At 43.3% G+C, this 21,817-nt stretch overlaps 1 protein-coding gene across 5 annotated transcripts in view; it reads left to right on the forward strand.

Annotated features, from left to right (window-relative positions):
* The window catches only part of CDCA2 (cell division cycle associated 2), a 38,367-nt gene extending 33,194 nt beyond the window's left edge, over positions 1-5,173 (forward strand). For all 5 annotated transcript variants that reach the window (XM_084766990.1, XM_084766992.1, XM_084766991.1 and 2 more), the window contains 2 exons: positions 1,766-1,937; positions 3,865-5,173. In XM_084766990.1, coding sequence (XP_084623116.1) covers positions 1,766-1,937; positions 3,865-5,021 — 1,329 coding nt within the window. In that variant the 3' untranslated portion in view covers positions 5,022-5,173. The remainder of the gene's footprint in view (positions 1-1,765; positions 1,938-3,864) is intronic.
* The last annotated feature ends 16,644 nt before the right edge of the window (positions 5,174-21,817 follow it).

Genomic DNA, 21,817 nt, shown 5'->3' on the forward strand with positions numbered 1-21,817 from the left:
CTCATCCTTTATACCATTAGTTTCACCTAACTCTAGTAGGCTCTTCAGGATATGGTCACAGGTGTGTCTGCTAGCCTTAGCATGCAGGAAGCACTGCTTTTACTGGATCCCCTGTCTTATCCAAGGCCCGTGTTAGCTGCTCTTCCTGCACTGCTCGCAGAGCTGCATATGCCAGCAGCCACCGAAGGTCTATATTGAGTACCTGCAAATACTGCTCCTTTCACTACGAGACTAGTATGGAGCATTGTGCTCTCTGTGCGTTTTGTCTTGAAAGCTTGTCAGCAGGATGCTCTCCTCGCTGTGCCTGCAGCCTGACGTGCTGTCTGCTGTGGAGACGGCTTGCTTTTAAGCCTGGAGTCCTTAAAGACCACATCTCGGCTACTCTTTAGTTCTCACAGCCCACGTTATCAACTGGCTTTACGTGGATTCACTTTCTGGAAGTATTCATTGTCAAACATTTTTGTTTTGTTTGTTTTCTTGTTTCTTCAAGACAGGGGTTCTCTGTGCACCAGCCGTGGCTGTCCTGGACTTGCTTTTGTAGACAGGGCTGTCCTCAAATGCAGAGATCCACCTGCCTCTCCCTCCCAAGTTCTGGCATTAAAGGCGTACGCCACCACCGCCCAGCTCAAAACATGTTTTATATTGAAAGTCTGAGGATCTTTCATTCCTATTGTTAGTAAGCATCTTGCTTGAGTTTCAGTATAATATTTTAATTTGCCTAAAGTTTTTTTTTTCCATATGGAACATTTTTCATTTTTAAACAAAACTACTTCTCAGTGTTGGTAGGGCATTCAGAATTAAATATAATCCTGCATCCCATAAGTTGTTAGGCCACTTTTTAAAGTTTTTATGGATATTAACATTTTTTATAAGTCTGCTGTCTTATTGTAGCCTTTTTGCCTTTTTTCTTTCTTTTTTGGTTTTGCACGACAGGGTTTCTCTATGTGTAGCTCTGGCTGTCCTGGAACTCCCTTTGTAGTTCAGGCTGGCCTCAAACTCACACAGATTCACCTGCCTCTGCCTCCCTAATGCTGGGAGTGTCCTCTTTTACAGTACTAGAGCTCAAACCTAAATAAAGCCTTTTGCGTGCTGTATCCTAAGCCTGTGTGATCTCTTTAATCATGATTAATTTGTGTATTGTTTGTATTAGTTCATTCAGATTTCTGTTCCCTTTCAGTGTTAGGTAAGCACCTGTTGTCTCCTCAACGGGCGTAGGAGAACGCAGCCTCCCATAGCACTTGAGTAGATAATCATGCTAGATCAACCCCCCCTTCCCACCCCCTGTAAGTGTTTTGCCTGTTGTATGACTACATGTGTGCCTGGTGCCATTGGACACCCTGGGACTGGAGCCACCATGGATGTTGGGAATTTAAGAGAGTTACTCAGAGAAGAGCAGCTTGGGCTCTTAATCTCTGAGCTATCTCCTGAGCCCCTCCATGCTAGATTACTCTTGGGTTATCATGCCTGGTTACAAATCTCATTAATTAGCTTTATCCAACTCCATAGCATCTAATCTGCCATTTTATTTCAGCAAATTCTCAATGGAAATAAAGTCTGTACTTTATTGAGTTTGGATTCATATTTTATCTGACTTTATATAAGTTACCTTTCTGGCATTTGAGTAATTTTTTAAATGGAGTAACTGATTTTAAAGTTTGTTGTAAAAAATAAAACCACAAACTTTAAAAAAAGTTTAACTTAGACATGAATGGGCCTAATCTAACATCAATCTTAAGTTACACTATCTTAATACATATCTTTTCAGGTTTTAAAAAGGTACAGAAAAAAGAAAAGAAGGGCAGGAAAAGGTGTTGATAAATGCTTATATGGGCAAAGAGACATTGCATCCAAGAAGCCACTCCTGAGCCCTATTCCTGAGTTGCCTGAAGTCTCTGAAATAACACCTCTGAACGACTGCACACAGAGGACATGTTCAGGTATCTCTCTTTCTCTCTCTCTCTCTCTCTCTCTCTCTGTCACACACACACACACACACACACACACACACACACACACACACACACCTTTAGCTTATTCTCTCTTTCACCCGTTTTGTTGCCACTGTACTCTTTTTCTCTTCCCTTTTCCCATTCATTTTTATAAATTTATGAATTTGTTACAAGTAAAGGGCTAGTAGTCTGTAGCCTGTGAGGGGCGTAGACTCTCAGAATATGATAAAATTCTCATCATTTTTATCAGACAAATCCAGACATAAAATTTGCATGTAATTTGGGGTAGATGATTTCTGTTCATCTGCTTTTTGGTCCTTAAAGCATTTTGTCACTATGACTTATATTTGGTTGTACACAGAAAGTGGATAAGATACTTGCTTATTAATATGTAGAGTCGAAGAGTTAACACCAGAGACGGCAAAGCAGAAAGCATTGTCTTGTAACGTTTCCTCAGGATTGTAATCTAGAAACATTTATGAGTTGAGCTGGAGTACCTTAAAAGTTGCTTTAACAAGCCAAGACCAGGTTGATTATACCCTAAGATTTACTCATTTTATGTGTGAATGTTTTGCTTGCGTGTATGTATGTGACCCATATGCATACCTGGTGCCTGCTGTGGCCAGAAGAAGGCATCAGATCCCCAGAACTGGAGTTACAGATGGTTGTGAGCTGTGATAGGGTGTTGGAAACCAAACATCTGCAAGAGCACCAAGTGTTCTTAAGCACTGAGCCATCTTCAGCCCCTATAAAGTCTAAGGTTTTTTGGTTGGTTTTGTGTATGTGTGTGTGTGTGTGTGTGTGTGTGTGAGAGAGAGAGAGAGAGAGAGAGAGAGAGAGAGAGAGAGAGAGAGAGAGAGAGAGACAGGGTTTCTCTGTTTAGTCTTGGCTGTCCTAGACTTTTTTAACTTTAGGCTTAGCTATGTTTTATATGTATCTTTCAGCTTTGACTTAATTTAAAACATGTCACTTGAATGACCGACTAAAAACATTATCTTGGGTAATAGGAGAGATGGACTCTAATAGCATTGATTTAGAATTATAAGGACTGAATTCCTCTAGAACAGTGGTTTTCAACCTGTGAGTCACAACTCCCTTGGGGGTCGAATGACCGTTTCATGTGGGTTGCCTAAGACCATCAGAAAACAGCTATTTATATTACAATTCATGACCAGCAAAATTACAGTTAGGAAATAGCAACAAATATTATTGTATGGTTGGGGGTCATCCCAGCATAAGGAACTGTACTAAAAGGTCACAGCATTAGGAAGGTTGAGAACCACTGATCTAGAGCATGTTCCTTGTCAAGCTCAAACCTTACTAGTGGTTTTCTCACCTGTGAACTACTATAAACATACACAAGGCTACATGTGATGTTCCTGCTTGGAGGATGAAGCTTACTTAGTCAGGAAGGAGGGCCAAGGGCTAGACTCTGCAATATATTATATGGGAATTCTTAGAAGACGTGACAGCTACACACTTCAAATTCCCCAGAATTCTTATTTTTATCACCTTGTTTCAAAAAGTCATTGATAGAATTTGGAAAGTGTGATGTGCATTTTTTTTTTCAGCTAAATAGGAAATGTCTCACACTATTGGACTTTGTCGTATGGGGAGCCCATTAGAGAAAGGAAACTGTTTTAAGACAGCAGTCTCACTTTTGTAGTCTGCAGTTGTGCACTTTATTAATTCATGCATTGAACACTTGTTTTCTTAACCTATGGACTGAGGCAGAAACAAGGACAAAGAATGACAGATGAGAACAAGAACAGTGTGATGATTGTAGGCCGTGCAAGTTCTGAAAGCTTAAAAGACAGTATTCATAGAGCACGTTTATATAAGCCAAACAGTGCTTATTCAGTGCTCCTGCACTGTTCCTTCATAATTGAATTTACCTGTGTTTATATGCCCATAGATGACGTCAGTGGAAGTGGTGAGCTGGAAGAAGCGCTCTCTCTTGGCGTTCCTGTGAAAAGAAAGAGACTCTTGCCACAGAAGGAGGATTCTCCTGAGCTGGATCCAGCTTTGGCTCAGCCTCGAGTGTCTGAACTGTGCAGCTGCCTGTTGCCATTCACTGCTGCTTCTGAGGGAGGGCCGAATGCCAGTACCAGGGACACCGACAGTGACAATAGCACCAGAGTAGAAAGTGCAAAGGAGCCAAAAATTGAGAGCAAGACCGAAAGCAGCCTTGTGCCTTGTGCTTCTGAGACCCAAGAACACACCGTGTCCAGTGATCCGGAGCCTCCATGCAGTCCTCAGGTCCAGGATGTTTTCAAGGCTGGTGAAAATGTAGAAAGTCCTTGTGAGACCCTTGCAGCTCTAGAGAGTGTGAATATAACGCGTGAGGAGGAGAGTAAATACGTGGCTCCAAAGGGGAGTCCACAGTGCAGCCTTTCCACATCTGACTCAGAAAGGGAACATAATTGTTCTGAAGATATCCAAGTTGAAAATATAAAAGCATCCACAAGCCACAGTGAGAATGTAGGGAGAAAATGTACAGAAAATGACAGGGTCATGAGTGGTAGAGAAAGGAAACGAAGAAGACACACTATGTATTGTGAGGGTCAGAATTCAGGCCTGGAACAAAGCGGTACCCCTTTGTCTTTCTATGGTGGGGGAAAGTCTGTAGAAATACATTCTGAAAGCTCCCAACTGATTGAAGATCTGTCTGACACCATAGAGCAGAGCTTGCAGAGAACAAGCGGGCAAGCCAAAGTGAGGCGCAGCATGAGGCTCCAGAAAGACCTGGAAAGTACAGGGCTTGTATGGCTGACTCCAAGTCCTCCCATTGTCCAGAAAACCAAAAGGAGAATGACAATTTGTACCTCTGACAGCAGAGGACTTGAAAGTACATCCTCCACAGAAGAGACAGTATCCTCAGAACAGAAGCCAGGTGCCCTGCCATCCATCTCAGTCAGTGAGAGCCAGGATGTTGCTTCTTCCACGCTGCCTGGAAAGAGGAAGAAGAGCTTCTGTGTGCCGACACTCACAGACACTGAGAGTACAGCACAGCTACCACGCTGCAAGAGAAGACCCTCTCTCAAGAAGGGAGAAAGCTGTCAATTACCCTGAGGGACCTGGGCACAGGAGAACCAAGGCAAGAACTGACAATTTGACCTGGCATTGGTCCTTAGAGGAAGGGATCCCAGCTTCCTCCTTGCTTGGTCCATCCTATTCAACTGCACTGCCCTGCACGTTTCTAATAAAAATCATTTGAGTTGTGAGTTTCGTCTCTTCCCCCTCCAAATGCTTAGTATGTTTATTAGTCTCTTGTTAGCACATTCATTTCTAGACCCAACAGTGTGTTTCTGCATTTTTCTTTGTTGTAAGTACCCATTTACCACTGAAGGCTGACTCTTCTGGAACTCATCCTTTAGAATGACTTTTTCTTTTCTTTAGGTTAAATTGAAGACCCACTTTGATGACTTGGTCATCTACCTCAAATCAAAATTTTCCTTTGGTAATTAAGGGAAAGTGAGGCCCTACATTGAAAATTTTCTTCAGTGACCAGATCCGTTGTTATAAATGAGTATGTACTTAGAAATAACTTTGTAATCATTCTCTCAGATTGTTCAAACGAGTCACAGCTAATTTAGAATTTAATTCCTTGTTTCCTATTAAATTTATTTTTGAAAAGTAGAAACTTAGAAGTGTTGTAAAAAATTTGTTTACCAACATAAATCACTGATTAAGAGCACTTTCCAGCAGTTGAATATTGTCGCTTGCCTGGTCCCTTAGCAACCCCCTAGTCCTGGTGGCCACCATTTAAAAATCTAAACCACTATTTTATGGAATCTGCAAATGAACATAAATCGTCTTATCATTAAACAATGGTCCCAGAAATCCTTTAAATCACTAGCTGTCCTTCAGCCTGATAGCAGAAACATGTTAACAAATAGAGCTCCCTATAAATAACCCACCAGGGAAGAAAGCTCCTGCTGGGCGGCCCATTTCCCCCTCAGAGGTGGAGCTATTTGTTACCGCTTTGGCACCGCCAGGTCTGGAGACCCCGCTGAGAAGGACTGATGTATTTTACATTAACAGGCAAAGTGATCCCCAATTTCTTCTGCTCAATGGTGAATTGTCCAAAACTTCTTTTATCTCTACATGTAAATCATTTGTGGACTTTTCTCTCCCATGTATGTGGTCACTAAGTCAGTACCACTGACCAAAAAGATGAAGAATTAACTAGTTTGGAAACTTTTCAGGTTGGGTAACTTTTTAAGGGGGAGGGGGAAGGCCCAAACACACAAACTTAGAACCATGTTAAATGGTCTTGGGTTTATTTTGCTCTTGTTTGAGATAAAGCGCAAAAGCTATTGATCGCTAACTGAGCTGCATCTGATGGGCAACAGTTTACACACCGAATTCTCATAAAGTGCCGGCTGATTGTGATTCATGTGTTTAATGAAAACTTGGTCTCATTTTCTACACTAAACCTAATTTTCTACATCAAACCTAAAATTAGATTCATTCCAAAACGTGTGATTATAAATGCTTGGTGTTTATAGGCATCCCTTAGACCAGTGGTTCTCAACCTTCCTAATGCTGCAACCCTTTAATATAGTTTGTCATGTTGTAATGACTGCCCCAAGCATAAAATTATTTTTGTTGCTACTTCATAACTAATTTGGCTAGTTATAAATCATAAATATGTGTTTTCTAGTGGTTTTAGGTGACCCTGTGAAAAGGTGGTTGGTTCCCCCTCAGAGGAGTCATGACCCACAGATTGAGAGCCTTAGACATAATCTATGTCTCACCTGTATCAGAGGCTTATTGTAAAGTTCACTTCTGTGTTTGATTATGCTCGCCGCCTCTACCCCTCTCCTGCTTCTTTTCATCAATGGTAAACTGAAAAGCACTTTCCTGTCTTAATCTTTTTTTCTAGAAGTCTAACCCTGGATGTTTAACTTGGAATGTCTTCCTTGCCTCTGTCCTTGCAGATTCTCATTTCTTCCAGAAGATGGCAGTGTGGTTCCTACAGTTTTCCTTCGACGTGCAAACGGGTAGCCCAGGGTTGCTTGTACCTGCTGTTGCCTGAACTTCCAGGTTGCTTGAACTTCCCGATATTTTTACTCAGTCCTTATCTGGAATTTATGAGGGTATGTGGAGAAAGCAGAGAGCACATTTAGATGAAGTATAAGCAGTATTCTGTACTCAGCTGCTGTGCTTCTAGACTGCTGCGCAGGTGTGGTTGATACGTAGACCATTCTGCAGCATCTATGCTACAGAGTCCATGACTGTCAGTCTCACTGCAGACAGCCCTAGGCTCCCTCGGCCTTTCAGCCCTTTGTGGAATTATATATTTGTATCTCTATGGCTGTGGATTCTGGAAAGTTCCTCTAATATACAGCTGGTATTTGGCCTTCTTTCATCTTCTCCCATCCCACATGATACTCTGTGCATATTCTTCCTTACTCGTCTGCTCTGACAGGAGCGTCAGGATGAGGGCACAGCTCTGAGTCAGCATAGCAAGGACAGTGTGATCAATAATGCCTGACTCATGCTTTATATTGAAAGCATTATTTTTAAAAGTTAAGTTTATTAAAGTAAAACAACTTACAAGAGTTAACTTTTTCTTTTCTTTAATGGTTCGTGTCTTTTGTATGCTAGGGGTAGCCAGGCATAGTGTTTCATGTCTATAATACCATCACTGGGGAGGCAGAGTCAGGAGGATTTTTGTGGGTTCAAAGGCAGCCTAGGACATTTAGTGAGATCCAGGTTTTTCTGATCTGTCTCAAAGAGCCAAAAGAAAAAACATTTCCCAGGCTCAAAGATTTTCTAGACGTTTCATGGTTATATTTCTTGATTCAATTTTCCATCTACTTGGAGTTAGTTTCTGTGTGCCATAGAGGTTCAGTGGCCTTTTGTTTGTTTTAAGTGGAAGTCAGCCAACATCGTCTGTTGAAAAGCCTATTTTATTCATTGACTTGTGTTGATACCTTTGTTGAAATCATATGGGTCTGTATCTGGGTCTGTTGGTCCCCAGCGTTAATATATTTTGAAGGCTTTTCCCTTTTGGCTGTGAATTTTATCACTGTTTCCTTATAGGGATAGGGACAGACTAGAAGCCATCTGAAGCAAAGGGTTAACCAAATCTCTCTGGGGCCTTCACCTTACCCAGAGCATTGCTCCCTTTTGGAGACATGAGTCAGCAGTAAAAGCATCCAGGGAAAGGGTGGGAAGCCAGCTTCCCTGGGTCAGTTCCTGAACCCAGTGAAAGTTTGCTGCGGTTCATCTGCATCATGACTCTGTGCCTCTGACAGTTGTTTACAAGTAATAGCTTTATTTGAATATTGTCTTCTAAATTCAAGTTAAGAGTTAAATTTACTTTCTTTTTTACAAAACGTAAATTTGGTTCACTTATTTTCATGAAGTTGGCTTTACTTTCATAAAGTTTGCTTGACTATAAAACTGTCTTTCCATGCTCAAAATGTAACCCCAAGACTTGAGAATTGTTTCTTAACATAGGCAAATTTCCCTGCACCTAATCATCCAGGTAGGAAGACTATTAATCACTGACCAGCCATTTATTCAGCAACTACTGGATGCAGACACTGTTTCTAAGTATTTGGATGCTCTGTTTCTCTAAGAAGCATATTAACGATGTAAGGTGGGCTGGTAAAGGCAGTTCCCAGGTCAGTCTCCATGGGGCAAGGCTGCTGTGCTTCCCAGGAGGTCTTGAAAAGGCACAGTCTTTACAAATGCCCTTTCACTCTCAGTGGTTGGAAACTGTATGTGTAGGTGGCTTCATGACCTGTAGGCGTGTGTTGTGTATTTTTCCCCCTTCTGTTATGTTTTAACCAGTGAGTACCTCTTGGTGAGGCATACATTTGAAAGACTAGTGCTGAATTGTTGGGATTTGGCTGGTTGGTTGGTTGGTTGGTTTTTCAAGACAAGATTTCTCTGTAACTGTGGCTGTCCTAAAATCACTTTGTAAACCAAGCTGGTCTCAAACTCAGAGATGTGCCTGCGTCTGCCTCCCTGAGTGCTGGGGTTATAGGCACACGTTTCTGCGCTTGCTCCTAGTACTGATTTGACCATAACAAACATGTAAAGGCATGACTCGACTTCATACACCTTGTAAGTCTCCTGCTGCCTCTGCTCTGTCTCAGGCAGTCTTATTCTTTCTTGCTGGGTTTGAAGGCCGAGATCAAGTGAAGTTGGTGTTAAATTCAAATAAGTAATTGTGCACATGCACACAGCAGAATTTTTCTTAAAATCACTGGAGAATTGCATGCATGGCTTTGATTTTGTAGACTGACTGTAGCATGCTATGGCCTAATACCTTTAAGTATGTCCAGTGAGCATTTTTTAATCCTTTTTTTTTTTTTAATGATTCAGCAGTAACCTAATTGCTGAATTAAGGAGTTGAATAATTCCTGTCATTGAATGGACATTTTTTTTCTATCTCTTCAACTGAGGTCAGACTCCAAAAATGTATTAGAGAAGAGATTGGGATTTAGGTATTTTCTGGAAGTTCCTATGTTTTGGTATGTAAGCATGATGACGTATGAAAAGGTAAAGGAAAGTTGAGATTTCCAAGACCTTATGTGTAAACCTAAAGTTTTGATCTCTGGGATTTCAAAGAAGCCACTAGTTGTTGATTTTTGTAGTCTTAGTCACCCTACTTAAATATACTTTAAGTTTTTCTGCTGCAGTGTGATATTTCATAATCTTACCAGCTTTGATCGGGCACAATCATTTAAAACCCTCACTGCATCTCCAGAGTTCTGATATCCTGGGTATCTGTTGGTAAACAAAGCTAAATGGCATTTCCTTCTCTGAAGGTACCTTAGGTGTTTACAAAACCATTCTTCCAAATGTCTGCCTCAAATAGTGGAATAATTTTTTCAGTATAAAACTGACATCAGACAGTTGAAGTTTCCTAGCTGAAACTGAGTGAATGACTTTTTTTTTTCAGAAGGTAAGCTATATGGTTTTCTACCTGACATTTGAGCAAATACAGCATGTCTATTTTCCGTCATTCGTGCCAGAATTGTCTTGTTTTAAAATTAAAAACTGAGAATGAAGGCTTTAAGAATATTCCCCCGATTCAAACCTGAAAAACCTGGTGTTAGTCTTGGGTGGTTTCCAGTGACCCTCTGCCTCCTCCTTCCTGCCCCCTGTGTCGATTTGGAACTGGGCAGCCATTTTTGTTTTTGGAAGGGAAGGGAGACAGATATAATGAATGGCTTTTATTGTGCAATATTTCAAACTCTCTTGAATGCATTCGAATGGGATGGAAACCGTTCTGCCCTATGTCATAGCCAAAACAAACACAACAGATTCCCTAAACCTGGATGTGTGTTTCTCTCAAACTGGCAGCAGAGTTCAGCTCTCAGGACAAGAATTCGGTTTGACAATTTTTAGCCCTTGTTCGACTAAACATCAGAAGAGGTCACAGCCAAAGCAAATACCACGGGGGAAACTTAATGCACATATTTACAGCTTGCAGGTAACTTCTTTTTTTCTTAGAGATTTGTCTTGAAGAATGCATTTGTTGTAATACTTTTAACTAGACAACTTTTGCTAATATTTTAAGAATGAACTGTCTGATAATACTAACTCCCAATGTAAATAATTCCACAGAGGTCCCTAAAGAGTGATAAATGCTTGAATGTAAGTATTTAAACATTTAGAGACCACTGAGAATCTGAGAATTCTAAGGCCATCAAACCTAGCAAATATGCACTAGAGGCCCCTTGATAGTAGCCTTCTGTGTCCCTCTCCCCAAGATCCCCTCCAAGAAGCATCAATGGTTCCTTTATGAGGCAACCTCCAGCACTGAGTACTGACTCCAGTCACCCCCACTTGCCTTTAAGTACCCCTTTGCCTCCACAGGGAAAAGGTATTGTGCACAGTCGATAATTCATTTTGTAATATGCCATTGCGCTTCATGACCCTGACAAAGTCCGATTATTATTAATCACAGTAATAACCTGGGATTTATGGTTCCTTAGCATCCACAGGTTCTTGGTTTGTGTCTTAAACCAAGACATCGTGGAAACAAACTTGTAAGCCAGGCAGTCTGTCAGGCAAGAAAGACTTCAACCCACCTTTCAGGTGCTCCCTCAAAACTGAAAACTCACCCAGGGTTTTGCATAATACATTGGTGTGAATGGGGAAGAAGGCAATTCAGTTGTCGCTCAGCCCCTAACTGCAGATGAATCTCTGCCCGCATCTTGCAACCTAGCAGTGCACGTCCATGCAAAGCTGCTGCTTCCTGCATGCTAGCAATCCAGTTGCATTCCTGCAGACCAGCCCAAAGGGTGTCTTCCAGAGAGATAAATCCCAAAACATTGGGGTTTAGGCTTTTCGTGCTTAAGCTGTCAGACAAATGTGATTCTGAGATTCAGAGGCGGGTGGTGGTGGTGAAGGATGCCTTTAAAATGTCCCTTTAAGTTCTTTGTATCCTTGAGTGACGTGGGGCTAATTGGTTGGTTTTCCAAATTTTTACTTGTTTTTTAACCCTCTGAGAGTTGTAGGATTCCTTTTTAATTTTAACTATTCAGGCATTTTAAAACGATTGTCCTCTAGTCAAATTTGAGCCATTTAAACAAATCCCACTGTTGTCTTTTGCCTCAGAAATGGCTCATCTTCCCTTTAAACAAACAATTTTGTAACTTTAAGCAAGGCTTTGTCCTGGCCTTAGAAATCTTTGTTTGTTTGTTAGTTTGTTTGTTTGTTTGTTTGTTTTACAGCCCACACTATACTAAAACATATAGGACATCTTCTAAGAAACTGGCCTGTGTTATCCGAAATGCACAATGAGATGGGACAGTTGAGGCACTAACAGGCCAAAGCTTGAGAACCCTTGAAGAGGTCTGAATCACTGTCTTCAGCTTTTGCCTCTGCCTGGCCCACTGGAGCCTGAGTAAGACAGATGGTCGGGATCCTAGGAGGCTGTTCTGCGCAGGTTTAGTTGTATGAACCTTGGGAGTCCACAGCTACAGCCAAGTCCTTGAAGCTCTCAAAAACTACCCAAAATCCTTTCTGTTGCCATTAACCGAATGGTGACTGCTTTACCATTCTTTAATAGAATGGTTTTGAGGGTGGGAGTTCAGAAAAGGATCCAGAAGGAGCCCTGTTTGCTCCAGAGCAAAGTTGACTTAAGTAGCAATCTCTGCTTTTCAACCTCGCGTGAGTCCCCAGTGCCTTGGCCATGCAGTAAATGTCCAAGCGGATGTGTCTCCTACATTCCTCCAAGAGAAGAAAACTATCCTAGGCATCCGAACAGGAGGTGGTGTCCCTGTCATACACCCGCCTGCCCATTTCCTACTCTACCATCCACCAGCAAAGAACTGGGGCCCCAGGGCCCAAAGCTGTAACAATATTAAGATGTTTTCCTCAACCTTGTCCCCAGAAAGATTTTGTTTCCAAAAGATTGTTCTCCCCTGGGCATTACATCATGAATTGATTCAGTTCTTGGAGGAAGAAATTGGACAAAATATAATAGATTACCTCTTGGGTAAACATTCTGAGGTGGTTAACTATCCCCATGAGAAAACTAAGAAACTGCTTATATATTACTGTGCTGTCCATTTAACCTTTCCCCTTCATGCAGCTGAGCAGGGAGCTAGCTCCCTCCCCTCTTCTGTAAAGCTTTTCATTTGAGTGGGAAACATTTATTTCTTTTTTAAAGAATACAAGTATTTTCTGTATCTGCTGTTAGTCTCACCAGAATATGTCAGCAGACCCCAGGGCAGGTTAGCCTGCAGTAGCTGCTCAGAGATGCCCTTCTGGGTATAAACTTGGTCACCCAGTGAGCACTAAAGAAGGAGCAAAGGGAACAACCAATGTAGGGGTGAGTATGTGAGATATTTAGTTTTCTTATTGGGGAGCCCTGGAATATTGCACCCAACAGAAAAGAAGGGAGCACTCCAGGTGCCCGATGGTATTGAGTCCCATGGCCTTGGTGGCCAGCATGACCTCTAAGCAGTCTCCATGACCAAGGAAGAGGATTGAGTTTCCTCATTCTTGAGAACTGGATCTCAGAGAAGGGTGTCAGTCAGCGGTGAAATAACTCCCATCCAGTCAAGAGTGCAGTGAGAAATGAGCGAGCTGTTTTTCTCTTCCAAGTTCCCAAGTTGGAATAGAGAAGGGACAGGAAGACTTGGCCACAGAGATGGTGGCTCGGACTGAAGGGCTGAGGAACCCAAGGGCCTGTAATACCAGAAAGCCTTTCATCACCAAGTACCCAGCTGGTGACTGGAAGCTGAACACTGTCCAGGGCCCAGTTAACAGATTGTTGGGCTAGGAAGGACTTGGCCAGCTCTGTTGGAAGGGTCTGTGAAAACTGGGTGGGGTGTTGCTTTCCTGAACATCTCAGCAAATCTCAGTTGTCTGTCTCATAAATCTCTGGTCAGATTAGCACAGTCTCCCCAGGGCGCTGCTCCATATCCCGTTCTCCCAATGCAATCCTTCCGTGGCTCCAGCAAGTCCCTGACTCAGCCTAGACGGTCCAGCTCCACCTCTGAGTTACACACCTGAAAGAGAGGTGCATTTCCACAGAGAGGGACTGCTACTATTTTTGCAACTTTCTGTGGGTATGTAATCATTTCAATATGAAAATGATTGCAAAAGAGTAAAGTGCTTAAAACAACAGTCTCCGTCTGTTAGTCTCAGTGACCTCACCAGCAATATGAGATTGTTAATGAGAGTTTGTGGTCTCTGTGCTGGCATGCTCCTCCAGGAGAGAGTGCTTTTCCTGGCATCCGTGAGGTCCTGGGTTTGAACCCTAAAAGCAAGACAGATGCACATCTTGTTTTTGTCAGCCAACACTATGTTACAGGTGTCTGCTTCCTTTGGATAGAGTGTGACTAGAAGGGTGTTCGGCTGCTGTTCGTCTACAGTGCTGTCATTGGGGCAGATGTTTCCCTGTGTGCCTTCACAGTATGTGATTGCACTGTTGTACCTATGTTACAGGTCAAGCAGCTGAGATCTTTAGAGGCCATGGGACCACATGATCCTATGTATTCCTGTCCAGGATCACAGAATTTGTCTGTAGTGGGGCTGGATTAGGGAGTCCACCTGCCTCTCCAGCCTGTTTTCCTCTGATGTAAAAACTGTCACTGAGAGAGGTTAAAGTGTGGCGATGGAACCATGCAGGTAGGTTAGGAATTTTGTGGCATACCAGACTTGCTGGTGTCAGTGGGACTGTCCAGTGAGGAGCTTCCATCCCCAGGACTCCTAGGGCTTAATCTGCCCCTGCTTCATCCAGGGGGGAGTGGAGATTGACCTGTCTGTATCTCAGCCCCATCCTACCATCTCCCAAGGCAGTTGCTAGTGTCATCAGTCCATGCTGCTGGCCGCTGTACAGCTGCTCCTAGCTTAAAGAGCTCCTCATCAAATTCCAGGAGGTTATATGTGTATGCTGGTGTTGAATACCAACTAAACTATTTCTCCTATCATCTTCTTTTCAAAGCAAGATCTTACTATGTAGGCTAGTCTGGTCTTCAGCCTCCAGGGTGCTGAGATCCAGTCACTTGTCATTTGTGCTCAATCGCTTCTCTTCTGTCTATTGAGAACTCTTAGCCTTGCTGTTCTACCCCAGCCATGGAAATAGTGATACCCAAATCTCTTCACTATCCTAAGGGTGTCTGCCTGCAGTTTGATGAGAGTCAAGTGTGTGTGTGTGTGTGTGTGTGTGTGTGTGTGTGTGTGTGTGTGTGTTAGCCAAGGATGGAAGAGTTAGGAGGTGCTCGCCAGAGGCTGTCAGAAGAACAGAGTAACCATTAGGAAGTCCTTCCTGTTCTCAAAGTAATTACCCTAAGCAGTCACCCCTACATCTTATTGGGCAGGATTCCCAAGTCCAGGAAGAGAGCTGTGAGCAATGGTCCACTGTTGCCATTTCTGTTGGGAGGCCCAGATATAGCTGGCACTGGCATGGCTCTGTCCTGAGGACTTAGGACAACAAGTGCCCAAGGAGATGTTTGCTAAGTAATGGCTGCCAAGCAGTGAGTGGAACAAGATTTGAGTTGGCGTGTCTGTCTTGAGTTGAGAGGCATATTAAAGCAAAGGGGTCTCTCCAGCTCCTTGCTCTGGGCCCTAGGATGCTACCAAGAAGTTCTGAGAGAGGAAAAGTGTTCTAAAGAAATTAGCCTTGGCTGGGCGGTGGTGGCGCATGCCTTTAATCCCAGCACTTGGAAGACAGAGGTTGGTGGATCACTGTGAGTTCGAGGCCAGCCTGGTCTACAAAATGAGTCCAGGACAGCTAAGGCTACACAGAGAAACCCTGTCTCGAAAAACTAAAAATAATTAAATAAGTAAATAACCTCACCAGGCACAGTGGTGCACACCTATAATACCAGCATTCAGGGAGGCAGAGGCAGAGGCAGGCAGATCTCTGTAAGTTCAAGGCTAGCCTGGTCTACAAAGAGTCTAGGATGGCCAGGGCTACACAGAGAAACCTTGTCTTGAAAAAAACAAAAACATACATACATACATACATACATACATACATACATACATACTATAGTGGAGAGAGTGAGATACCTAATGCTGACTTCTGGCCTCCAGAAAAAACATACACTATACTCTTCCACAAAGAAATGGATACGGTGTGCTCCTATGCATCTGCCAGCTATAAAGTTGTCAGATGTATTTTGTTTTTATAGTGGAAGACTGAAAACAGCCCAGCAATTATATATATAATTAGAATGCTTGAGATGAGGAAAGAACTAGATACTGTTTTTACAGTTGTGTCATTTGAGGATGAGCAGATAGCTGGTGAGCTAGGGCCACTCTCCCTAGGTTGCAACCAAGCCTCCTGGTTGGAGAGCACTTGTCTGTCCTCTGTGTGCTACCTATGTGTGATCTCTGGTATTTTATGTCTGACCAGTGTTTGGTCTGCCCAGCAATCGGTTTACTGCTGGACATAATTGGAATGGACCTATCCACAGTACAGAATCTACTGGTGATTAACACCCTTGGGACAGTCACTGAGCGGGCCGTGCCAGATAACTAGGTTCCACCGTTGCATTATTTCTACAGTGTTCACTTAGCACAGGCATAGGATTTTTCTCTAACAGTGTGAGGTTAGAAGATGTGATAATGCATGTGAAATTCCTATTGTAATACTTGGCATGTGGCAGAGATTTGATTCCTTTTGAGGTTGGTGTAACTTTATAGAGTGTAAGAAACATTACAAGCAGAGCACAAATAATGTTCACTAATATTTGCCCAAGAATTAGCATTTTACTGATGGCTCTGTAGATAGAGGGATGATGGCTAATAGATATGTAATGACACGCACAGGAAAATAGAAGTGTGGTGGTGGCACACATCCTTAATCCCCGCACTTTGGAGGCAGAGGCCTGCAGATCTTTGAGTTCAAGGCTAGCCTGGTCTACAAAGAGAGTTTCAGGACAACCAAAACTACACAGAGAAGCCCTGTCAAAAAACAAAAAAACAAAAAACAAAAACAAAAACAAAACAACAACAACAACAACAAAAAAAACAACCCAAAGTGTGTGTTGGTGGAGGCTTAGTCTCTGTCTTTCTCTGCTGACGTGAACCTTGTAAAATAAAACAGAAGGCTTGCTGCATCCATCCCCGTAAAAATGCATGCCTCCTGAAGTATCAGACAACTCGAGAGATGATTATTTGTTTGGAGCAGGCTTCCAGTAGTGTGACTCAGACACAAATACAGCCAGACAGCTTTAACTGAGCACCCAGTACATGTTACACGCAATGGTGGGTGCCTTGGGGAAAACTCTCAGCAATGTCCTTAGGCAGGTTTAATAACCCCTCTATTTCAAACATCAGAACACTCAAGACTTGAAGACTTGCATATGCTGCCCAAAGGACCTTAGTGAAGTAGTAGAAATGGGATTTTGAGCCCAGGTCTTTGGACTCCAGTCCTGGTATTCTTTCCAAAACAACACTGTTACAGGTGATGGTTTTTGCTGCCTACTTAACTGATAATCACACTCTATTCTAGAAATGGGCTGGTATATAATTCAGGGTGAAGTGCTCACTTCAGGTGCACAAAACCCTGAATTCAACTCTCCAGTGCTGCAAAAATGATGTTACAAATGAAAAACTGGGGGCAAAACAGGAAGGGCATTGGCCCTGAATCAGTGCCCTGAACCCCTGCCGGGCTGGCACCCTCTTGTTGCTGTTCCTGGTTCTGCTGAATTCTGAAGACCTGGGTGAAACTGTTCAGGCTCACCACAGTCCTTTTTCAGAGTTCCACTGCTGGCTGCGGAACAACTCTTATCTTCTGAAAGCTCAGTCAAGTTCATATTTGAAATAAAGGTTTATTTCCCCAGGGATCACTGATGATAGTTGACATTGGGGGCAGGGGGACATCCCATGAGGACCTGAAGGTGCTGCCCTGCCTTGGGATCTGCTCACAGAATGGGGCAGTCGGAGCTGCCAATTGGTTCTCTCTTCCATTGGTCTGGCCTGATCCCCTTGTGCAGAAAGAACAGCAGAAACACACACACACACACACACACACACACACACACACACACACACACACACAGTTTATTGGGCTGATACATCCTTTGGGGAGTTTCAGTGCTGCAGAAATCTGGCAGGCCTCTTCTGGAACCAACATTAATTCTACTCCAATACAATCCTGTGCTTGGATCAGCAGTCTTAGCTATCAGTTGCATGACAATTCAATGGGAAAAGAATTTAACTCAGAGCCTGTGAACTTGATGAACTTCAAGTAACTTGGGTGTTGGAAGAACCCTGCTGTTTGAGGTTGCAGCCCTCCCAATTTGGACAGCCATTCTGAGCTCAGCACTAGATGGAAGTACTCCCTCTCTCCAGCAGGGCCTCCTCCTCTCTGCCTGACCTCATCTGGAGAGTGTCTTTAGACATAGATGCCCCTAACCACATCTGATATATGGTTCTTGACACAGCTCCCTGCTAGCTCTCCCCTCCCTGCGCCTATAGGATAACTAGGTGCTGTGTTCCCGTTCATATGATAGGAGCGTGCTGCCAAGTACAAAACAAGCATCCTTGAAGTGCCTAGCTCCAACCAATTATGTACACCTATCCCCAAGGGCTATATAGCCTTTGTTCTCACCAAATAAAGTTGAACTATCTCTCTGAAGTGGGTCCCAGAGGGTCATTCTCCCTTGTGCTCACAGCCTTCTGAGCCCTGCAACCTCGCCTTCTGTTCCTCCTGCCTTTATGGGCTGGCGGCCAACAGCCACCCCCACCCCACCCCCCACCCCCAGGAAGAGGAGACCCACACTTGAGCAAGGAGCCTGGGAATATTGTGGGTGGAGCGGTCTGTATCTAGGAAGCTTGAATGTAGAAACGCTTTTATATGGAGGTCCAGACCTCCAGATGTGGGTTCAGATGATTTGGATTTGTTTGTGTTTTGTTTGCTTGAGGCCAAGGTCTTAGGTATCCCAGGCTGGCTTTGAACTTGCTCTGTAGCAGGGCATGACTTTGAATTCCTCCCACTTCCTGCTTCTGCCTCCCAAGTGATGGGATTACCACCTTGCCTGCCTTATGCTGTGCTGAGGACCGAACCCACGGCTTTGTGTGCACTAGTCAGGCACTCTACCAACTAAACCACCTCCCAAGCCCTGTACTTGATTCGGATTCCCAGTGACCTTGAGCAAGTAAATCTCAACTTCATTTAAAATGATACAAATGTTTCTGTTTAAGGAATGTAAGCGAAGAGCCTAGGATAATCTTCTGGTACTTAGAAAATTCTCATACTTTGTGTTTGGAGGAGTGGCTTAGGGGTTAAGAGTGCATATGCTCTTCCAAACAGCCTGGGTTTGAGTGCTCCTGGCATCTATATCAGGGGCTTGACTGCCACTTGAAACGCCAGCTTCAGGGAGATCCATCACCTCTGGCCTCCATGGGCACCACACTCACACATACATACCCCCATACATACACTTAAGAAAAAAATTCATGTAGTGTGTGTCCTGTCTCTGTTCTTTCCTTCCTTCCTTTTTCTGTTTTTCATTTTCTTTCTTCTTTCTTTTTTTTTCTTTTTTTTTTTCAACTTGACACAAACCAGACTTTTCTAGGAAAAGGACCCTCAGTTGGGAAAATGTCTCCATCAGATTCCCCCTACGCAAGTCAATAGGACATTTTCTTGATGAATACTTATGTAGAGAAGCTCAGCCCACAGTGAGCAGTATCACCCTCAGTGGCTGGTTGTAGGTTCTATGAGAAAGCAGGCTGAACAAGTGATGAGACGCGAGCCAGGAAGCAGCAATCCTCAATGGCTCCTGCTTCGGTTCCGGTTCCTGCCTCCAAGTCCCTGCCTTGAGTTCCTGCCCTGACTTCCCTCATGATGGATTGTGACCTGACAGCTGCTAAACTGAATTAAACCCTGTCTTCCATAAGTTGCTTTTAATCATGCGGTTTTCTCACAATAATATCAAGCTAGCTAAGACACCATAGAATAACTTAAAGTTGAATGAAACAAAACTGAGTTTTCCTCTTCTATACTCCTTTTTTTTTTCCTGCCTCTGTGTTCTTTTTCCCTGTCTCTTGCAACACCCTCTTTATCTTCCCCTGACTCCCTCAGTCCTGGCCCATAATTATTAAAGAACATTTAGTTCTTAGTGATCTATGGAGATGACATGCTGAGGCCTAGGCAGAGAATCTCTGATTTCTTTAAGGCTTCATAAAAGTCAGCAGTTAAACAAAAGCTTTTCCCCCTAGAATCATTTTATTCTGTGTTCCTGAACATCTGGGCAGGCAGGGCTGGCGTGGTCCAGCCTTCACTTGGGCCTCTTCAAAACAGCTTCATGGGCTGGAGCGATGTCTGTGTTTATGCCTCATTAGGAACACAGACCATCATTCCAGGACTTTCTTTCTGGGTCTGCCACTAACTGTGTGGGTGAATTATTTCCCAACTTTGAACTTCAGTTCCGAAAATGGAGCAAGTCAGACGAGACTTGCTATAATTGATGAAAGTCAATGAAAATACCACTCCGATTTAATGCTTAATCATATATACTCTCATGTTGGTTTCCTGGATATCCATCTTGGCTTGACAGTGACTCTTCAAGCGTGGAGAGGGCGTCCCACTTCATAGAGATGACCTTAAGGCATGCCTCTGTGACCTTCCGCAAGTGACTGCCCAGCCACCCTTGATTTTCTCCAGAATGAGTTGGCTGCAGCACCCAACCCACAGTGGCGATGAGGATTCTAAGGTAGAATAGCACTTGCTGTTGTCTCTCCAGGAGCCTCTCGCCACACAGTGTGCAACAAGTTTTTGTTTTCACACATCTTTTCCTTATGCACACACTTAAGAGTTTTGCTCTTCTTGATTTAAAAATTACTAAAGAGTAGCCTGAGCATAGAATTGAAACTAATTTTCATTTTCAATGCAGTAACATTAAACACATGAAAAAAATATGCTTTTAGAACTAGCCAAGGCCTTGTGTGGTTTTAAATAAATGATACTGATGTCTATACTCTTGGAATGCCTTGAGGTTTATGTGGAAGTCAAAATCTCAAAATGAAACTGGAAATGAAATATTAATGCTCTCAGAGGGATTAATTCTGTTAGGTTTCTTTATATAGCACTTAAATTTGCATGATTTAAAAAAAAACTGCTTTCTAGGTATAGAAACAATGGAAAGAAAAATGTGTAAACACTTGATTCTTTGTATGAGCCAGAGCTCTCCTGAGAAACACATAACAGGAAGCAGGCGTGTAAAACAAATTCCTTAGAAAGAAGTGACTCTTGGAGCGACAGAAGCTGAGATGTCCCCACATTTGTAGGTGGACAGGTGGTCCTCAAAGGGTCAGTGCTGTCTGCTCCAGTCTGTGTCCTGAGGCAGAAGATCTGTGTCCCAGCTGGAGAAAGGCAAGCCTGGAGATCCTGCTATCCAGGCCTTGTTTTGCTATCAGGCCTTTAACTGGTTAGACACATCCCACCCACACTACAAAACAACCAATCGATTTTCCCCATCTTCCTATTCGAATGGTAATCTTACGCCAAACACCCTATCAGCCATGCCCAGGATAATGTTCCACAGAAAATCTGGGAATCCCATGACCCAGTCAAGTTAATACATTAAATACCTGTCACACTGGGGCTATTTGGGAGGTTAGCCATTCCAGTGGCGCAGTCGCTCAGCAGTATGGACAAAATGCTTGGGAAATGGATTACAAATTATCATAGTGGACCCTTTAAATATGTACAAATAATGCCAAAAGAAAGAGAACAGTTGTTAGCAAAGCCATGCCCAGTGCCAACCCTCCTGCCTCTCCACAACCCAGTACTGAAGGTGTTAATCCCGCCCCCCCTTCTCTGTCTCTCTGCTGTGTCTGTCTGTCTGTCTGTCTGTCTGTCTGTCTGTCTGTCTGTCTCTCTCTCTCTCTCTCTCTCTCTCTCTCTCTCTCTCTCTCTCTCTCTCTCTCCTTTCCAGGGCAGAAGGTGTGAGCAACTAGGAAACCCCTAATAAATTAAAGGTGGCAGCTTCTCTGAGGACGGGAGGTGGCTTGTTCGGCATTTTAAACCTTTTAGCTAGTGTCCTTTATCACTGATTGATTTATTGGATATTTATGTAGTGGGCAAGGGATTTGAAATATACCATAAGCGCTTCCTGCAATGTCAGTACCCAGCTTTAGTGGTCTGAACAAGGATGTAATTCATCTCCGCAGGTGCTTACTCCAGTATCAAGTACTTCAATAACATCATGCCTGTGGAATCCACAGCTCCCCAGGGGCCTATTTGTATCCTGATATGCCCGTGTCCTTCCTATGTGTGTTTTCCTTTCTTAAGGAGCCCTCATTTCCTTCAATAGGATATGTTTTATTTCATCCCTTTTCCTGCATTTACTCATATTAATGTCACCATATTCGCTGGTAATAGCTGGGCCTGGAAATAACCCACATAGCCATGTAAATACCAGCCTGAAACA

This window comes from Acomys minous (assembly GCF_964271855.1).
Source record: "Acomys minous genome assembly, chromosome: 18".
Taxonomy (NCBI): domain Eukaryota; kingdom Metazoa; phylum Chordata; class Mammalia; order Rodentia; family Muridae; genus Acomys; species Acomys minous.